Genomic DNA, 18,778 nt, shown 5'->3' with positions numbered 1-18,778 from the left:
AGGAGCTTCCCTTTTTGTCTTGTTTTGGTTTTGGTTTCAGATCTCCATGGCTGCACTGAACAAAAGGAGACAAAGAAGAAAAGCACAAAAATCTCTTTCAGGATTTTTCTCTGTAATTACTCCCCATTCTAGCCCCTGCCAAAGTGAAGGGGCCAACGCAAAATAGAGCAACAGAAGGAGAGGAGCTATCTCATGTCCAGATGATTTGGAAAAGACCTGCCTGGAATCAAAATGTCATTTCTAACAGTGACTGTGACCTAAAAGAAGAAACCACACTTAATTCTCTCAACTGTGTGGGAAGCCAATCAGAATGTTTACAGATGCTGTTCAACATGATTCATGCCACTAAATGTATCACATAACCAGAATGGGATTGCCTTCCCAGTGCTCGGCTGGAAAGAACAGATTTTTAGTATTTCAATTCCATTTTGTCAGAATAGTGCTTGTAGACTAAGGAGGCCTCAGCATTATTACAAGGAATCCAGGAACCTGTAAGTGCCTGAAAATTTTTATAGCTGAAACTCATAAAAAAAAATTCTTCTGTACTTTTAAAATGAACCCAGATGCTGTTTGTGATGAATGAAATTAATTTCAATATTACTCAATGTATGCTGTATTTTCTTAATGGATACTAAGCTTATCTATCATCTTGTCAAGTCGACGTCTTGTCAGCTGCTTGAAAATTATGATTTTTACAGAAACTGGCTCTGAAACCAGTCAATTTTGATCATGGCTTGAAAACTGGTAGTACATTCGATCTTTGACAAGACTTTGCTCTGCATCCCCTGCCCTCGCCCCGTAATAACAGAGAGCCTCAGATATCCGTGCAAGAAAGGGTGCTGTCTTGGGGAGTTCCAGCTGTGGATATTGCCAATACCCCTCTGACTCAGCCGTGTAGCCCTCCGGTGACTTTCAAGATAACCGAGAAGACCAGGGAGGGAAGAGCGCCCTCAGGGTGGGTTGCAGTGAGTGACACCAAGAAAGAACACCAGGATGGTCATTAAGAGGGCCAAATTCAAAGCCAACATCCCAGGGACACCTGACGAGTAAAGATGGACTGCAGAGCAAGGCTTTCTAACCTGACGTGGCAAAAGGAATCTAATTCCTCTGGCTGCCCATCATTCAAACCTGGTCTCACTGCTTTATACACACTTAACCTCCACTTTCACTTTGAATGCTCTGCACTTTTCAAAGTCATCTTTGACCTGAGAGTGCCCGAGGGTATCTCTACTCTGCAAGAGTTAGAGGGCTCAACTCAAGGTTATTACCAAACGAGAGAGATAAAAGTGCAGAAGCTGACCTTTTCCTCTGAAATGTCAGGATTCAAGTCTGGGTATCTGAATATTAGGACGCTAGCTCTGCCTTTGTGTCAGATGCGGACTTGATAAACATCATGCATGTTAAAGAAATAAAAGGTGCAAGCAAGCTAACCCCACAATCGCAGAGTAATGAAACAGAGCTCCCCTTCTCATTGGGGGAATGATGTCTGTTTTGGCCGGGATTAGGCAGTAAAGTTTTGCCTCTTCTTATTCCTTGTGTAACATTTGCATCCATCCACAAACTCTTAGAAGAATCTCCAGGTAGCCAACCTTTACTCTAAGTCAAATGCTAAAGATGTAGTTCTGTTCAGAGAATCCACAGACACCTCTCATCAACACTAGGATAGATGTCATGGACAAATAGGCTGACTACATTTGAAAAACCAAAAACCAAACCCAACCCAACCCAAACCAAACCAAGCCCCAAACCCTAAAAAGCTAAGGCTATCTAAGCCCTGACAGAGTTTTGTCCTTTGGCAGAACTGAGCCCGAAGATGTGGCTAACTCATTCTTTCTCAAGGTGGACAGGGCAAGATTTCGTCCAGAAAGAGAATCCGAGTCATCATGTCCCACAAGGAAGCAACCCTATCATCTATTTTCTCCTGGTTGATGGTGGTTTCTGCCCTGCTCTGTGTTTCAATCATGGTACCTGGGCAAGGCTGTCATCTGTGGCACAGAACATCACAGCATCTAGAGATGCTTCTAGAACCATTCAGAGGCACAGGACCTCTGAATCCTCATCATTGGTTCCAGGAGAATGTATACTGCAGGAGGCAAGTCAGACTTAGAAATCTCTGGCTTTCTTTGTTTTGCTTTTCAATGAAGCTTAATGCAGAACTCATTAATCTCTAAAGCTGCCTCTGAAATCTTAAATGCCCAGTGCCTGGGAAAGAGTGAGGTCTGTAGGAATACGGCATGATAACCGTGGCATCTACAAAAGAAAGAAGAGCTGAAAGGACACAGAATGTTTATTTCAGTCATGACATGGGGCCCTGAGCTACTCGATTTAGGATCGTCAATGGGCTCCTTTCAATGCTATTTCTCCTGGGAGCTCATTTCCCATTTGACCTTCCAGTTACTAATTAGAAGACCATTTGGCAAATGGGAACATGGTGAACGTATACAAAGACACTTACACTAAAATCATAAAGAGACTCTGGCCCCACTATACCTACAGACTAGGATTTAAAATGCCTTTCTTTTCCCCCATGCAAACATCTCATCTTCATGTTATAAATACCAAAGACTTACATGAGGAGGAAAGGGCTCCGGGGACCCCAGAGTGGGCACAGCAGAGGAGAAACGCACTACTTACACCAAACATTTGTCGGAGGTCCGGATCCCGGAACCTGAAGGGGATGTTGGAGACGTGCAGCCGCTTGGGCTGGGACTTGTTTTCTGTGTTTTCAGAAGGTTGTGTCTGGGGCTGGCCATCCGTTGGTGCCGCGTCATCTGTCTGCTAAAAGGACAAGAGTAAAGAGGCTCTGAGTGGACCTGTGTGCTCTTTCCAAAGTGCTTTTGCTTCCCCTGAATGGTAGGAAAATGCTGGAACAAAGGAAGAAGGACAAGGAAGGAGCCGCTGGGTCATTCATTCATTCAACGAGTATTTATTTAACATCCAGGCAGACAAACTTCCTGCCCTCATGGAGCATGATTCTTATGGGGGCAGGGGAGGCAATAAGCTTATTAATAAATACATTCGGAACTGGTAGGAGGAGAGCACCGTGGAGAAAAATAAAGCAGGGGGAGGGGTAGTTGGCATGAGGTGTTCGGAGAGTTTTAACAGGCAATCAGAGAAAACCTCCTCATTAAAGGTAGGAGAGGGTATATCCCCTTAATCAAAATCTTAAGATACACCTACATAATTGTTGCGACTGTCCAGATAAAACGTTAGCAAATGTAATAAAACATTTGAGAAGGCTGTTCGGTGTTCTGCAGTCCAAGTAGCCATCTGATTGACTTATTTTTTTTTTTAAGGTTTTATCTTCTGATTTCTTGGTCATGCACGTCCATACCGTCCATTACAGTTGACTTTGCATAGCTATTTAAGTTTGAATGAATTAAAATTAAGAAAAATATAGAATCTAGTTTTTCCTTCACACTAGCCACAATTCAGGTCCTCGGTAGCCACCCATAGCTAGTGGTTTCCAGGTCAGACAGCATGGATCTAGACACCTCCAGGATATTCTATGGACTATCTTGGTGTCGACAAGGCTACGCTATTAGCGTAACTCATTACTCTGCTTCCCACTCTTGGCATAATAAAAGTCTTGGAAAGCATGATATTATATCAGCACAACATAAGCAGAAACTAGAAGAAAAGTCATAGTAATATTTGGTATCATTATAGCCATCCCCATACTCTCGGTTCTAGAGATGCTTCTAGATACTTTCTCTGCAATTAGCATCTATTGCCTCTGGGTGGCAGGTGATGCCATCCACATGAGCTACTTGCTTCTCCAAAACTATAATGGAAAACCTATGTGGAAGCCCATGTAATTTATGAGGAAGGGGTTGGCCTCACCTACTTTTAAACAATGCAGAAGCATATCACTGGGACAAAACCATCAAAGCAACCAAGCAGGTGTAAGATAATAAAGACACAGAGAAGACAACTTCATAAAGTGAAATATATATATGTACATACATATATATAAATTATATTTTTTATATATACATATAAATAGAAATGTTATATATAAAGGTGATTTATAGATCGTATATATCACAATGACATGGGCATAATTAGTGATTTTCTTGCCAATTCTTGTATTTCTTGGCAGACTTCATTTGCATTCTCCTTCCTAGTACCCCCTGAATGGCATTTTGAAGTCAAGATCTCCCAGTGGCTGGCACCCTACTCTTCCAAGCTGGTTTGGTATCAGAAGGATGACCTCTGCAAGTTTGAAGCGCTACGTCATGACAATGACAACACTGAGCTTGGTCATTTTGTCTGTGTTGTTGGAGTGGAATAAAGGAGGAGGATGGTGACAGTCTTCCAACCTGGAAAATGAGTAATAACAATACAGAACACCTTCTAAGGCTCTGTGAAGCCTGAATGCGGTAATATAGGCCAAACCTGGCAGAGTTCTTGGCACATGAACTCAATGAATGGAAGGCAATGAATTTTTTCGAGTGATGGTGACTTTTTCTCAAAATGTCAAAAACAAGGAATGAAAAAGCCTCTCTCAGGAAACAGAGAGAGGAAAGGTTCTCATTTGCTTGTTAAACATGTTTTTACTGAGCAGCTGCTATATATTGGACACATAAGTTAGCCTCTGAACACACGCAGTTCCCAGCTCAGTGCAAGAGAGGGAAGTAGGAGAAAGACAGTCGTGAGGCTGGGATCAGAGTGACTCACAGAGGGCCCAGTAAACCTAAAGCAGAGGCACACCACACAGCTGGATGGTCTCCGAGGCCTGTCAGTTCTGGAGCTTGCGTTTTCCGTGGGAGATGTCTGATGGGAGAGAGGAAGGGGGCCCATGTTGTGCCAGCTGAGGGCAAAGCACAGGCAAAGACGTGGAGGTGAAATTGGGGTCTGGATTTAGTAAGTACATGTTCACCTTAGTGTCACTGGTCATGTGCAGGAAGGACAGTCAGAACAGCACACTGTGGGGGGTGGCAGGGGTAGGATCACAAAGGGTCCTGTGTGCAGAGCAAGAGCGTATATTTCATGATAAAAATGAAGAGGGGCCACTTATGGATCGTCACAGGGTGTGATGTGACCAGCACCCGACACCAGGGCTGAGCCATGGCTGACAAATGATACACGCAGGTCAGATGGTTGGCTGAGTCACTGATGGAGCAGGGGGAGGGATGACGAGTATATCAATAAAGTGATGAGTGAAGGAGTGAATGGTCCACCTACTTTGCATCTTCTAGTGATAATCGCATATGATATTATAATACCCAGGCCCAAACAAAGCAAGGAGCTGTGTTCTCTCTGCTGGTGACATGAGGTGTGGTGACACAACCAAGACCTAGAGATGTCCTTGAATCACGTGGCTGGGATCTTGGTACTCGGACTTAAGACTCTAAGTTTGCAGACTCAGCAGCTGAGACCCTAGCTTGCAGTCCATTTCTTCCCTCCAGTTAGGAGTTGCTGTTCGATTATATGTTCTCATTCATTTGGGGAATATAAATAATAGTGAAAGGGAAAATAAGGGAAGGGAGAAGAAATGTGTGGGAAATATCAGAAAGGGAGACAGAACGTAAAGACTGCTAACTCTGGGAAACGAACTAGGGGTGGTAGAAGGGGAGGAGGGCGGGGGGTGGGAGTGAATGGGTGACGGGCACTGGGTGTTATTCTGTATGTTAGTAAATTGAACACCAATAAAAAAAAATAATAATAAAAAAAAAATAAAAAAAAAAGGAGTTGCTGTTCGAATGCAAATTAAAGCAAGCCCCTTCTCATCCCAAGAAAGAAACTTAGATTTGGATTTGTACATAACTGCTGGATGTTTCAGCTTAATAAACCTAATTAGGAATTACAGAGATTATGATTAAACATATTAAATGATTAATAGCATTATGCCGCTCATGTGAAAATTAAAATTAATCATCTTTAGTCAAACAGGACTTTGGAGAAATCTTCGCGTTGTTTCCTTTGATAAAAACATACAACGCTCAATTAATCATTTTGTAGTGCGGGCATGTGTACAAATGCTCATAAATTGTTATGTCGGAATACCTGTGTATTTAAAGTAATTTTTAAAGATAACACGTAAAATGGAAAACAAACCAAAAGTGTTTCTGACATCGCGGGTGAATGGAGAGGAGAGGGAAGAGAGCATCAGAATCCAGAGGCCCACTACAGAGCCTGGGGCATGGAGGGGTGAAGCCTTCCAGAATGGTCCTCACTGACTCTCCTATTGGGTATATCGGGGTGAGACCTTTTGCTGGGAACTGTCAGGGAAAACGTATTTGGGATAAGCCTGGGTTTTAGGTCCCTACATTAACCACCTAAGAAATTACCACAAACATGGTGGCTAAAAGCAACGGAAATATACTCCTTCATGATTGTGAAGCCCAGACATCTACAGTGAAGGTGCTGGCAGGACCACACCCCCTCCGTAGACTCCAGGGGACAGACAATCTTTGCCTCTTCCAGCTTCCGGTGCTTTCTTGGCATGAAGCTGCCTTTCCCCAATCTCTGTCTTCCGATTCACATGGCCTTCTTCCCTCTGTGCATCTGGGACTCACATCTCCCTCTGCCTTTTTCTTCTTATAAGGGCAGTAGTCACCCTAAAATTGTAAAGCTCATCCTAGATCTTATCTTGGGATCCTTAATTACATCTGCAAGGACCTTTTGTCCAAATAAGGTCATATTCATGGATTTACGAAGGATGGGATGTGAACACATGTTTTGAAGGCCACATTCAATCCACCATCGTAATCTTCTTCTAAATATGGACAAACCTGAAGTACACATAGAATGAGTAGCTGTTACCAAGGCGGTGGATGCATTTTCTACCACTGAAGTGGCATGAGGTTCTCCAAAGGGTTGGCCTCACACCAGGTCTAGGAGGAGAGAGAATGTCCCTGTCCGAGCTGTCCTAGGGTCCCATCGGTCACACTGGGAACTCTAATGAGTTACCTACATCGAGGAGATGTGAGTCTTCCCTTCACCCCAGTCCGGGCTCTCAGGCTGCTTTGGTGAACCTACCTCTGGATGTAATGACACCCCTCGCTGGGCTGAGAGGCCCTCCGCCAGCCTCCTGAAAGGCAGCCAACACTCTCAAAATAAGGACAGGTCTGTGAGTTCCCTGAACCTAACACTGTACCTCACACTGGTGGATAAGCAGTCACAGCATCCCTGAGAAGGTCGATGAAACTTATGGCAAACACACAGAGTGAAATTTCTAAGGACAAAAATAAAATAATGAGAAAATGCTGAGAAAGCTGCTGAAGAAATTGCACATCCAAGAATGTGTATTCTCAAAAAATGGGGGCTACCTGGTTGGTAGTTACACCCCTGAAGACTAGTACATATCAAGGCTTACTCAGAATGAACGGCTGGAAGAACCACTCTTGATTTACCTGTGTCTGATTCTTCTAAAGTATCATTTCGGCTCCAAAAGTGGGACCCAGCTGAGTCGGAAAGGTGCCTCATAACCATGTTTGGGAGATCAGAAGGTAGAAGAGAAAGACCAAGCAAATGACCCCTGGTCTGCTCGCTCAGAGACAAGAGGAGATTGAGAGAACAAAGGGTGCGAGAGGTAGAAGTAGAATGGCCAGGGCACTCTCCCTCTCAGAACGCTCCAGTCCAGACCCTCACCCTGGGCTGTGAGATCCAGCATGCTTTGGTCCAGACCCCCTTGCTTCCTGAGGTTCCCCTCCTTAACTCACTGGCCCCCTGCCTCCTCCTTCCACGCACGCAGCATGCTCCCTCCACAGGTGTCACACCTCTTCCTCCTTGGACTGGAAAATCCTCTCCTCCTTGGGCTTGCCTGGAAAATTCTCTCCCCAGATGCCCATGTGGCTTGCCGCCTCTTGCCCACCAGCTCTCTGCCCCAACAGCACCCACCAGAGAAGTCCTCACTGGCCCTGTTATCACAACCGTCAGCATCTCCTGTCTCCCTAATTGTTCACTCTTTTTATAGCACATACCCCTTCTTGCCTTTGTATTAGAGGCTTCTGTTAGTTTCTACCATGTTGAAACTGTCTTGTCCACCAGAATGTGGAAGTCCGTGAGAACAGAGACCCGGGAGTTTCCATCCACTGTTCTGTCCCTACCATGCCCCGTGCCACCCGCAGCAGTTTGTCAGCAGCAGAAATGCTGACACTGGGGCTGCTTAATTCTTTGGTGTTGGCCGTCCTGAGCACCCTAAGATATTCAGCAGCATTTCTGGCCTCCACCAACCATATGACAGTGAGCAAGACAACCAAGACAAATCTTGGGTTCAGATGTCCCCCTGGGAGGGCAAAACTGCACCATCTAGAACTATACCCCGGAGTGCACAGTACATTCTCGGTGAGTATCGATGGCTTTGCTACAAGCGAGCTGCAGGAGGGCTAACATCACGGCTCCTGCTCTTTGCATACGGGTGAAATGATAAATGCCTGTCTGCTGGGCCCTTCTGAGTGGGGTAAGAAAGCAAAGTATCATGACAGGTAAGTCCCATGAATACACGGGGGATACCTATCGTTCCTATTACGAACAGTGTTAATAACCATTCACTTTTGTCGTCCATTTCTCGGAGCCCACCGACACTGACGGCTCTCAGATGCAGCCTCCCCATCATGCAGACAAGGCTGCAGGACCCCACTCGGATGGGAAGTCCATTGGCCTCAGGAGGTGGGTTTCCAGGCAGCACTTGGCAGAGGTTCCCAAATAAGCTCATTAGGACGGCAAAGCCAGCTTCTGCTCTGGCGCAGTTCGAAGGCCCTATTAGGAGGCAGGATGTGTGCCGCAGAATTTTTCCTAATAAACAAACTCCCCAGATATCGGCGCAGGTTATAAATGTTAAGAAAACACCACTGGCACTTTAATCTCCTGAAGATCACTTAGTGCTTCCGCAAAGACCTTAATAAAGAACCGCGGGGCTCCCTCTGCTATAATCGTTCCTAATTCAATGAATAGCTCTGAGCAACCCAAGGCTAATCCTAGTGAAATTGGATTTTGATATCGACCAATCCAGGGATGACTGTTGGAGAGAATCTGCAGAGTTTTGTATGTGCCTTTGAGAGTGTGGCCCCGCCCCACGTCTCCTCTCTGAGCCTATGAGGCATTCCTGAGCTCACCTGTGTGCCATCTTCAGGGAGGACCAGGTACCTCGTGGGAGCACAGGCAAAAGATAATTGTCCCTGGATATCTCTGACCTAAACTCCAGGCCTGTCACATACTAGCCCAGCTCCTTAAACCCTTCTAAGCCTGTCGCCTCAGATGCAAGAAGGGATAAAAGATCCCATCAAGAGTTGTCTGTGGTCCCAGGTTGCTGGAGGCGACACAGGTGACCATCACAAGGACGGATGAGTAAAATGCGGTGCAGCTGTCAGCAGAAATCAGAATTCAGAGAGAAATTGGAGGGTTGGAAGCACAGTGCTGAGCGCCTGTAGTGGGGGAGACAACCACAAGAAATAAAACGAGAACGGTACCAAATTATATTTTGCCACCCCAAAATATGCCTCTTTGGCATGAGGGTTATTTTTGGGATGATTATTTTTAAGAAGCAGCAGACACAGGAGAAGCTCAGAAAAGACTAGAAGTTACCCTTTTGTAAGAGAAATTTACATTTATAAGGAAATTCTCCATTTGTAGGGGTGTCTCCCTCCTGGAGGTCGCAGGAAAAGAAAATAACTAAATCTCTAGAAACTCTTCAAAAGCAAGACAATGGCCTCAATGGGGAGAACAACCTCACCCTTGATTACTGTGCTTTTCCAGATAAACCCATCGATGACTAGCCCCCCAGCTAGTCAGCATCTTCTGTCTTTAGCTGGAGATGGTGTTCAAGCTGGTGGCTTGGACCATTCCAGGGAGTAAGCTGGTTTTCCTGGGTAGGTCCCATGTCTACAGGAGGTATACCTCTTATTAAGCTCCTATTTCTTCGTCTCCTGTTAATCTCTCTTTTATCAGGGGGTGTTTTAGCCAAGAACCTAGAAGAACACAGGGAAAATTATTTTTCCTCTCTTACACGATGGAAATAAAAAACACATGTACTCACAACCAAGTACTAGATACAGTTCAAGGACGGTGATCATGCGCTTTAGGGCAGTCCCTTTCAATAAAATGAAACAGGGGTCACATACATATCTCAAAGCTCTTAGAAGCCACATTTCAGAAAAGTAAAAAGAAACATGTGGAATTAATTTTTAGGATATATTTATTTTAATCCAATTTATTAAAACTAGTACTTCATATGTAATTAATGTAAATGAAATTTTAAATTATTTTTCCCCTAAGTCTTTGAAATCTGTTTTTTTTTTTTAAGATTTTTCTTACATATTCATGAGAGACACAGAGAGAGAGGCAGAGACACAGGCAGAGGGAGAAGCAGGCTCCCTGTGGGGAGCTGGGTATGGGACTTGATCCCAAGGACCCCGGGATCATGCCCCGAGCCGAAGGCAGACGCTCAACCGCTGAGCCACCCAAGTGCCCCAGTCTTTGAGATCTTATATGTAATTTGTACTTACGGCTCATCATCTCAACATGGAGACTCCATTTTCACTGGAAATACCTTATCTATATTTAGACTTTGAAAAATTGACAGTTGAATAGCCAAGATTTTCAAAACACACCTAAAAGGCTTTTAATAACTGAATCAAGTGTCAGTGTTTAAATTTTAATTAAAGTTGAATTTAATTAAACATTCAGTTCCCCAGTCGTACCAGCCATGGGCTCAACAGATACCTGTAGCCGGCAGAAAAATGGTCCCTTCAAAATGTTAATAATACCCTAATCCCTGGAACCTGTGGATATAAAGTTCACAGACTCCCTGAAGGATACACAGACATCCCTGGACCCCTGGATAAGGACCACTGCTGTGTGAGGCCACTCGCCCCTCCCCAATCCCAAGTCGAAACGGTTGATGCTGAACACTACTGTCTACTGGTTGCTTATGAGCCTTGTGTAGAATTGGCTAATGGATCTGGAATAGGATATTGAATATCAAACCGTGCTGAGGTCCTACTCTGACCCCGCTATCGGGCTAGGGGTTTCTCACACCTGATCCCACTGATCCCACCCTCTTAAGCTCAGAGAGGTTAAGTCACCTGTCCAAAGTCACACAGCCAGGAGATGGTGGAGCCAGGAAAAGAACCCAAGGTATTTTACTCCATATCCTGCACGCCATACTTCAGCCCTCAATGGCCTCTCAGGGTCAAGGTCTAAAGACAGCCCAGCCCTAGAGGGCACCTGCCAAGCGCTTGCACAGAGAAGTGAAATTCGCTGGGAGTTCTAACTGCCTGTGCTCTCAGTCTGGGCGGGAACCAGAGCGACGAGCTCTGTGAATAGGGCCCTATCCCCCAACAACAACCCCAAATCAAACCAAACCAGGCTGCTTCAGATGCTTCCTCTCTCATGAGCCCTTATTAACCATATATATTTTTTTGTTATCAGATTACCTACTTCTCTGACTAGAACACGAACACCTCAATGATAAACACTATATGGAGTAATTTTTTACTGTGGCCCATGATGTGCGCTCACCGAATATTGATTGTGTCATTCCAGAAAAGGAGGTTTGGGTCCAGCTTCTTCTTTTCTCCCCCCCCCCCCTTTAGCATCCCAATTCTGCATGAGGGTGTCGAAATCCAACACTCAAGACAGGACGCTAATGAGCACAATTTTCTCCCAGCACAGCCTAGTGAATATTCAGCATCCCTCGTCTCCTACGGGCTTCCTCTTCTCCATGCCCAAAGTGCTTAACGGTGATAAATAAAAAGTGTCCCTTTGAATAGCCAGCTGCTTCTTCCTCCTCCACCAATCAAGTTATTTCTCAGAGAGAAAAGCTTGCGAGTGTCTTCGAGGCATTATTTGATTAAGTTGACAATATTATGTGAGCGATGGTTGAGTACCCACTGCGATGTACTTTGGACCAAATTGATTTGTGTAACGAACACTTGCCCTGTCTCTTCTTGCAGCCTGAATAGTGGTCTTGATTTAGCCAGTAATGCTGGGCGCCAAGTGAATTTACAGGGTCCACAGTCCCTCTCTCTCAATCTGAAGAGAATAGCAGGAGCAGAGCATGGAGTGGCATAATTCAATACATTGTACTATAAGCTCAGAAAATAATATCACAGAGCTCTGCAATATACCTATTTGATTTGATTTGTAAACCTGATAAAAAAGCAATCGAGAAAAGTTCAGGGGGAAAATATATATGTTCTAAGCAAAAATGTAACGATATTGAATGTGTACAAAGAACCAAAAGTACTGGGTGGGAGGGGAGAAAAATCATGCATACTAAATCAACTTCATACCCTGCGTTAGACAATATTGCACATTCTCCATTTAGAACGAAGCAAGATTGTGCAAAGTTATTTTCCATTAAAAATAATAATAATGGTAAGCTCAGGGAATGTGAATTAAAACCCACGTCTCAGGTTTTCTCACAATCTTACTTCAAAACGGGGCTCGTGCAGATTCACTCAGCTTCCTGCTTTTTCATTTTAGCTCTGTAGGCAAACAAATAAGTTAATCACACAGCTTTGGATGTAGTTAATGCCTCCTTCCTAGCTCGGCGGGGCGGATTCCATAGCCAGGTGACACAGATTTAAGAAACTCATCACATTTCCCTCAACCCGAATAAATTCAATGCTCTGCTGGAATGATGAAATTCTTCAGAATGGAGAAGCGCTACAGGACACAGAAGGGCTGACTCTAAATTCTCTTGCAATTTTTTTTTTTTTTTTTTTACTCTTTGAAAGTATAGGATGAGCATACCAGGGGCCAAGTGTTTAACACATCAGTAAAGGTGATGGGTTGCAGAGGTGTCTGTATGAGTGCACTTGAGCTGCTATAACAAAATGCCACAAACCCGAGGGCTTCAGCCACAGACATTTATTTTCCTCGGTTCTGGAGGCTGGGAAGGCTGGGATCAGGGTGTCAGCACACATGGCTCCTGGTAAGGTCTCTCTTCCTGGCTTGCGACCTCTCTGTGTCCTCCCAGGGTGGAAGGAGAATGCTCTCTCCCTTCTTCCCTTCCCTGGGAGGGCACTGATTCCAACATGGGGATCCTGCCCTCATGACTTCATCTAACCCTAATTACTTCCCGAAGTCCCCACCTCCAAATCCCATCACATGGAGGCTTAAAGCTTCAGCGTGAAGGAAGAGAGGGACACAGTTCGGTCTACACAACACTGTCATTGAAGCACAGCCTGCAAACACCTGGGGATATGAAATGTTTTGTCCTGGGGAGAGAAAGGAGTTTCACTGGACTTGGAACCAGGTGTTTGCTTATCATTCAAAATCTATTTATTGAGCACCTACTGTATATCACTCTCTGGGGATACAGCAGGTGGGGTCAGGAATTGGTGTCTACTTATCAGAGGACAGGAATAGTAAGACCATAGAAAGGGCTCCTTCTTTCCTTCTCCATGCTCCAAGTTTCAGTTTTCAGTTCCAAGAACGAGGAGATGAAAATAACTACCACTACTAATAATGTTAACAGCAAACATTTGTAGACTCTGGAAAAAGTGACCTGGGTTTGAATTCCCACTCCACTCACTTCCTAGCTGTGTGACCTTGAGCAAGTCACGTAACCTCTCTGGGCCTCATTTACTTCACCTCGAAAATAGAAGTATCATTAGCACCTCCCCTAGATGAGTCAGTACATGCAAGTGCCCTTCCTAGCCCGTAATTATGATGATGATCAACATCTAGAACAGTGCCTGACACCCGCGAGCCACTTAATAAACATTGGTTGAATGATTAGCACTCTCTTAAGCTCCTTGCATACATTAGACTTCATTGCATCACCTGATGACTCAGAGAAGAAGATTCTATCATTTGTCCCCATCAGATGATAGAGGAACCGCCATCCAGAGGGGTTAAGAGTTGCTTCAGGATGCTCTGTCAGGACAGGGCAGGCAGTGTGGGAGAATGGTTGAGAGCCCAGGCCCTGCAATTTCCCAAGGCAAATCCCTTAAAGAAGATGCAACAGATTTCTGGCCATGTGGTTATTAAAACCTCAGGCCAGTCCATTTTAAAGCTTCCAAAGTCAGTGAGATTCAAACTCTCTCCCTACGGCTGCAGGCCCAAGTCCTGCTAGACCTGAGTCCTGGTCGGGCAGGGGCATTTACTGCCTCCTCACCCCTACCTTCCCCTGCTTTGCACTGTCTTCGAGAGGAGCTGCCTCTGGGACCCTCTTCCTCCTTCTCTTTTTAGGTCTTGCTCTTTTGGAGTTGAGGTGGGGGGTGTGTGTGGGGGAACTGAGGAGCCAGAGGGCATTCAATGAAACAGGATGCTTCTTGGTGGTCAGAAGAGAGTGCCCCTCTCTGCTTTCTCTCGTTCCACTGGAGCTCGCATGGGCTGGTGGCTTTGGTGGGTGTGGGGGATACTTGGGTGGTGTGGGGTGGTGACCTGCCAACCCATCGTCCTCCATAGCTGCTGAAGGTCCTGTGTCTTCAAGGTCCATGTGCAACACTGCCCACCCTCCTTGTAGATGGGGGTCCTTACTTCAGTGTTGGCTTCCCGAACATCCTGTGGACTCCTTCCCAGTCCTCTGAACGTCAGGCTCTTCCAAGAGCCCGGGGAGGTGGTAGGTGCCCTCGCACGCTCTCCATGACAGTTCTCCCCCAGCCTGCTGCTTGGGGCTGTGCCAGGGAGCCTCTACGTGGATCCATCCCCGGAGAAGAAGCAGGCACAAGTCTCTATGTTAATGACATCCCTGTACCCAACTGATTCAAGAGACATGTCAAGTTCACCCAAGAACTCTGCGCTGCCTTCTGCTTTGATGACATTATTAAGATGAGCCTTCCCGTTCCCCAGCCTCGCAAGCCTCCCTCTGAAGGAGCCGGCCGCCTCCCCCTCTTGCTGGCAGCCCACTCTCCCTCTCCAGGAGCGAGTCTCTTGAAGATTTATCCTCACCTCACCTTGGCCTCCTGGTTTTCTTCAACCCATCCCACTCAGAAATCAAGGCCAGTTTAAATATTAATTTCAAAAGGGTAAAAAAAAAAAAAAAGTTGATATTTTGTATTGGATCCTCAAATCCACCTAGCTAAAAGATTATTCTCCCCTAACATATTATGCAAGATTTAATTTAACCAAATGGCAAATCTATACATTATGCAAATTTTCCAGGCCTTAAGAAGATTGCTGAACACACAACTCAGTTGCCGGAAAATTGGTGATGAATTTAAGATGGAACTGATCTCAGCTAAAATCCCAGGATTTTCCTTACTAATTACTTCTTTCTTCAAAGAAATGCTTTTGAACAAAGAGACAAGCACTCTGAGGGGTTTGCTCTGGGCGTACTGGGGCTTTTCCAGTATACACAGACACACGTGTAGATGTCATTCTTTGCAATATTGCTGTGTCTGTTCTACATTTGACAAAGAATCCTGTCACATAAAGTACACAATTTCTGCAAACGGCCATGATTCAGATTACTTCTGAGTTCCAGATCCTATTCATCAGTGGGCTAATTTCTCCTGTGCTGGTGGGTGGGGAGGAGTGTAAATATATGTTAGGAGATGGAAATACTAAGAAATATACTCTGAAAATAGAAATGACTTCATCTTCTTTCTAGTTTGCTCTTTACCTAGACAGCACATTTTTTTTTTTTTCTTAAAAATGCCGTATGAAAAATAGTTTGACTTTGTGGGCCATACTGCCTCTGTTGCATGTGAAAGCAGCCACAGGCAATGTCTAAACAACTGAATGATGGGTGTTGGTACGTTCCAATAAAACTTTATTGACACCAAAAGGCAGTGGGCCATAGATTGGCAAGATTGTTCTTAGAGAAACCATGGCTCTGGTCTATGCTGTTCTATTTGGCTGCCATTTAAAGAGCTCCTTCTGCTATGAAGAACATTTGCTAGATGTGAGGGGATAAAGGATGAATGAGACATACCCAGGGCCCCGGGGATCTCCTGGTATGGCAGGGGAGAAAAAGTAAGGAATGATACAATTATAAGACAATGGGTGAGTTCTCTGGTTGAAGGACCTTCAGATACATCATTCAATAAGAGGAGAATATGGAAAACGTCTTGGACAATCTTATTCATCTAGGAAGTTGGCAGTTATATATTAGCAGGGCTCAAAGGCAGACCTTTAATGGTCCATGGGTCCAATTCTTAAAATGAAGAAAGAGAAATACCCACCAGTCCAGTCCTGGGCTGTCTCTCATCTAATCACATCATTCAAGGCTCTAATAAGGGGAGGTTAGACCTGAAGTGATAAGATGTGGATGGTAGCCCCGATGCTGGGTGACCTGGGGCAAGTGGTCACCCATCCTCTCAGAGCCCATTTCTTCATGTGTGCAAGAGGAGGGGTGAGACCAGCTGCCACTCAGGTCACAGAGAAACAGAGAGGATTATGCCCCCAGAATGTGCTTTGGCCATTTCAAGGTGTGATGGCCAACATACTCCACAATTTCCATTTTTCTTAGTTACACTGCCTAAAAAACAAGACGGCAGATGAAACTATGGAAACCACTGCGGCAACCAGAAGACTCTAAGTGGAGACCTTTCACTTCAGTGGACTTGGGTTCAAGGACACTCCTGCCAGTTTCTTATGATGTCACATTTCTTGGATGAAACGTATGACACCCACATACATGAAGGCACTGATTTTGGGGGGCCTTGCAGGGGCCATTGGTGTCTAAAAAGCCAAGGCTCTGAGATTCAGGAGGGTGGGCCGAGTGGGGGGCCCTACTCTGGCAGGGGGTCACCCTTAGCAAGAGGCAGGTTGGAGGCATGGAGAGCTCTGCACATAGAACCTCAGCCTATCTCCATCCAAGTCTACCCTTCGGATCACCTCTAAGTCACCTGGGGAGGTTGTCGCAAACGCAGATTACTGGTCCTCACTCCCAAAGTAACTATTCGTAGCTGTAGACCCAAGATGAATCATTTTAATAATCCTCATGGGTGACTCTGATAGACTCTCACAACTCATGGCTACTCTTTTATACCCTGGGGAGGCAAGGGTGCGAGTTCGTGTGTCCGGAGTGGGAAACCGAGTATGGCTGGCACCTCCAGTTCTTAGTCATCTGATCTTGGACATGTTACTCCGCCCCTTTACACCTCACCACCTCTGGCTTTAAAATGGGGATTTGCACATTCATTCATTCATTCATTCATTCATTCAAAGACTACTGATTGATTACCTTCAATGTGACTGGAAAAGAACCAAGAGACAGGGGGAGGATTAAAACCCTAATGCATGCAAAGTGCTTACCAAAGGCTTACAGCATTTTGTGAGCACGAGGTAAACATTAGTCATGGAAATCCTTTAACTTCGCTCCATATCCACCTTCCAAAAGCAGAATCATTGTTTAGAGGACAAATTGCAAGCCTTGGGTTGGATCTGCCATGGATCAGGATTTGTCCACAGCTCCCAGACGGCTCTTGATTTGCGGGGAGGGGGAGGGCATGCCTTTCTCCCTGAATTAAAACCTCTGCCTAGAAAACAGACTTTTATGTTTTTCAGGTGGATGGGGTTGGGGGTGGGGTGGAGGCAGGTGAGGTTTCAAACAGTTTCTCTTCTCAAAGTCAAGCAAGACTTCCTTATGGGACCTCAGATGTGCCTAGGTTTTTCCTAGGAGGTTATATATATGGAGAGAGAGAGAGAGATGTATAATGTATACATCATAATACAATCACAAAGTTGAATTCCAAGGCAGATGGAACATTCTGATGGGGATGCTCTCTGCTGACTGATGATTTGATGCTTTCGATCTTTTATATTGAATTTGAGATTACAAGCCTCCTCTTCCATTCAGCCCTGCCCTGCAGCTTTCCCTGACATTTTGTTATCTTTACGTAAGCCTTTCAGGAAGGGCCTCTGAACCGTCCTCCTGTGCTGGCTGCCAGGGAAATAGGATTACTGCCTTATTCTTCAACATGGAGCAACCGTACTTCATGGAAGGGTAAAATAAAATAAAACTTTGGAATATTTTTATTCAATTTTTCGAGAAATCTTTTAAGATGAGTAACAGTGGAGTTCATTTAGCATAGCTGCCCATGAGCATTTGCTAGGAATATGAATCCCATCTACATTTTTTTTGATGCTTATCATATTATATGTCACTTTCATACACATACTTCAGATGTGCTCTAAAACAGGCTCAAGGCACTGGCTCAGTAATTGGAGCTTGAACCAGGATCACCAGGGGAAACTCTTTAGAAATGCAGGTTCCAGGGTTCCAACCTTTTCAGCACCCATTGATTTATCAGCCTAGGGTGGAGCCTGGGAGGTGCTGCGGCTTGACCAAAGGGGTTGTTTACATTATATGGTCTCACTCATACGGGGAATATAAAAAAATAGTGAAAGGGATTATAGGGAAAAGGAGATAAAATGAATGGGAAAAATCAGAGAGGGTGACAAAACATGAGAGACTCCTAACTCTGGGAAACGAGGGGTGGTGGAAGGGGAGGTGGGTGACTGGGTGACAGGCAGTGAGGGGGGCACTTGACGGGATGAGCACTGGGTGTTATACTATATGTTGGCAAATCAAACTCCAATAAAAAAATACATATAAAAAAAGATAGATTGTGGCACTATCTACTGGAAGGGAAATAAAGAGCTAAAAAAAAGGGGGATTGTTTACTTTTCAGGGATTTCATGAGCCTCTTGTTAAATGTGGCCTTTAATAAAAAATTAAATAACAGAAACCGGCAATTAAATAAAATATATACAATGGTAATAAATGTTCAAAACTCATTACTTCCTAATTCTTTTACCACATTTTACTATTATCTACTGTTCTTGAGGCTTTTTTTTTTCCTGGTTGTTGTAACTGAATGGTAGAGATACTATAGAACGGTGAGCTCCTGCACATCTCCAGCCAACTCTGCAT

The 18,778-nt window shown here is 44.8% G+C and overlaps 1 protein-coding gene across 34 annotated transcripts in view; it reads right to left on the bottom strand.

Moving 5' to 3' along the window:
- Positions 1-18,778, bottom strand: part of RBFOX1 (RNA binding fox-1 homolog 1) — a 2,042,337-nt gene that overhangs the window by 123,634 nt on the left and 1,899,925 nt on the right. For all 34 annotated transcript variants that reach the window (XM_077906543.1, XM_077906545.1, XM_077906551.1 and 31 more), the window contains one exon: positions 2,635-2,778. In XM_077906543.1, coding sequence (XP_077762669.1) covers positions 2,635-2,778 — 144 coding nt within the window. The remainder of the gene's footprint in view (positions 1-2,634; positions 2,779-18,778) is intronic.

Source organism: Canis aureus, chromosome 8 (genome assembly GCF_053574225.1).
Source record: "Canis aureus isolate CA01 chromosome 8, VMU_Caureus_v.1.0, whole genome shotgun sequence".
NCBI classification, from domain to species: domain Eukaryota; kingdom Metazoa; phylum Chordata; class Mammalia; order Carnivora; family Canidae; genus Canis; species Canis aureus.
This window is presented reverse-complemented; position numbering and strand designations above follow the sequence as displayed.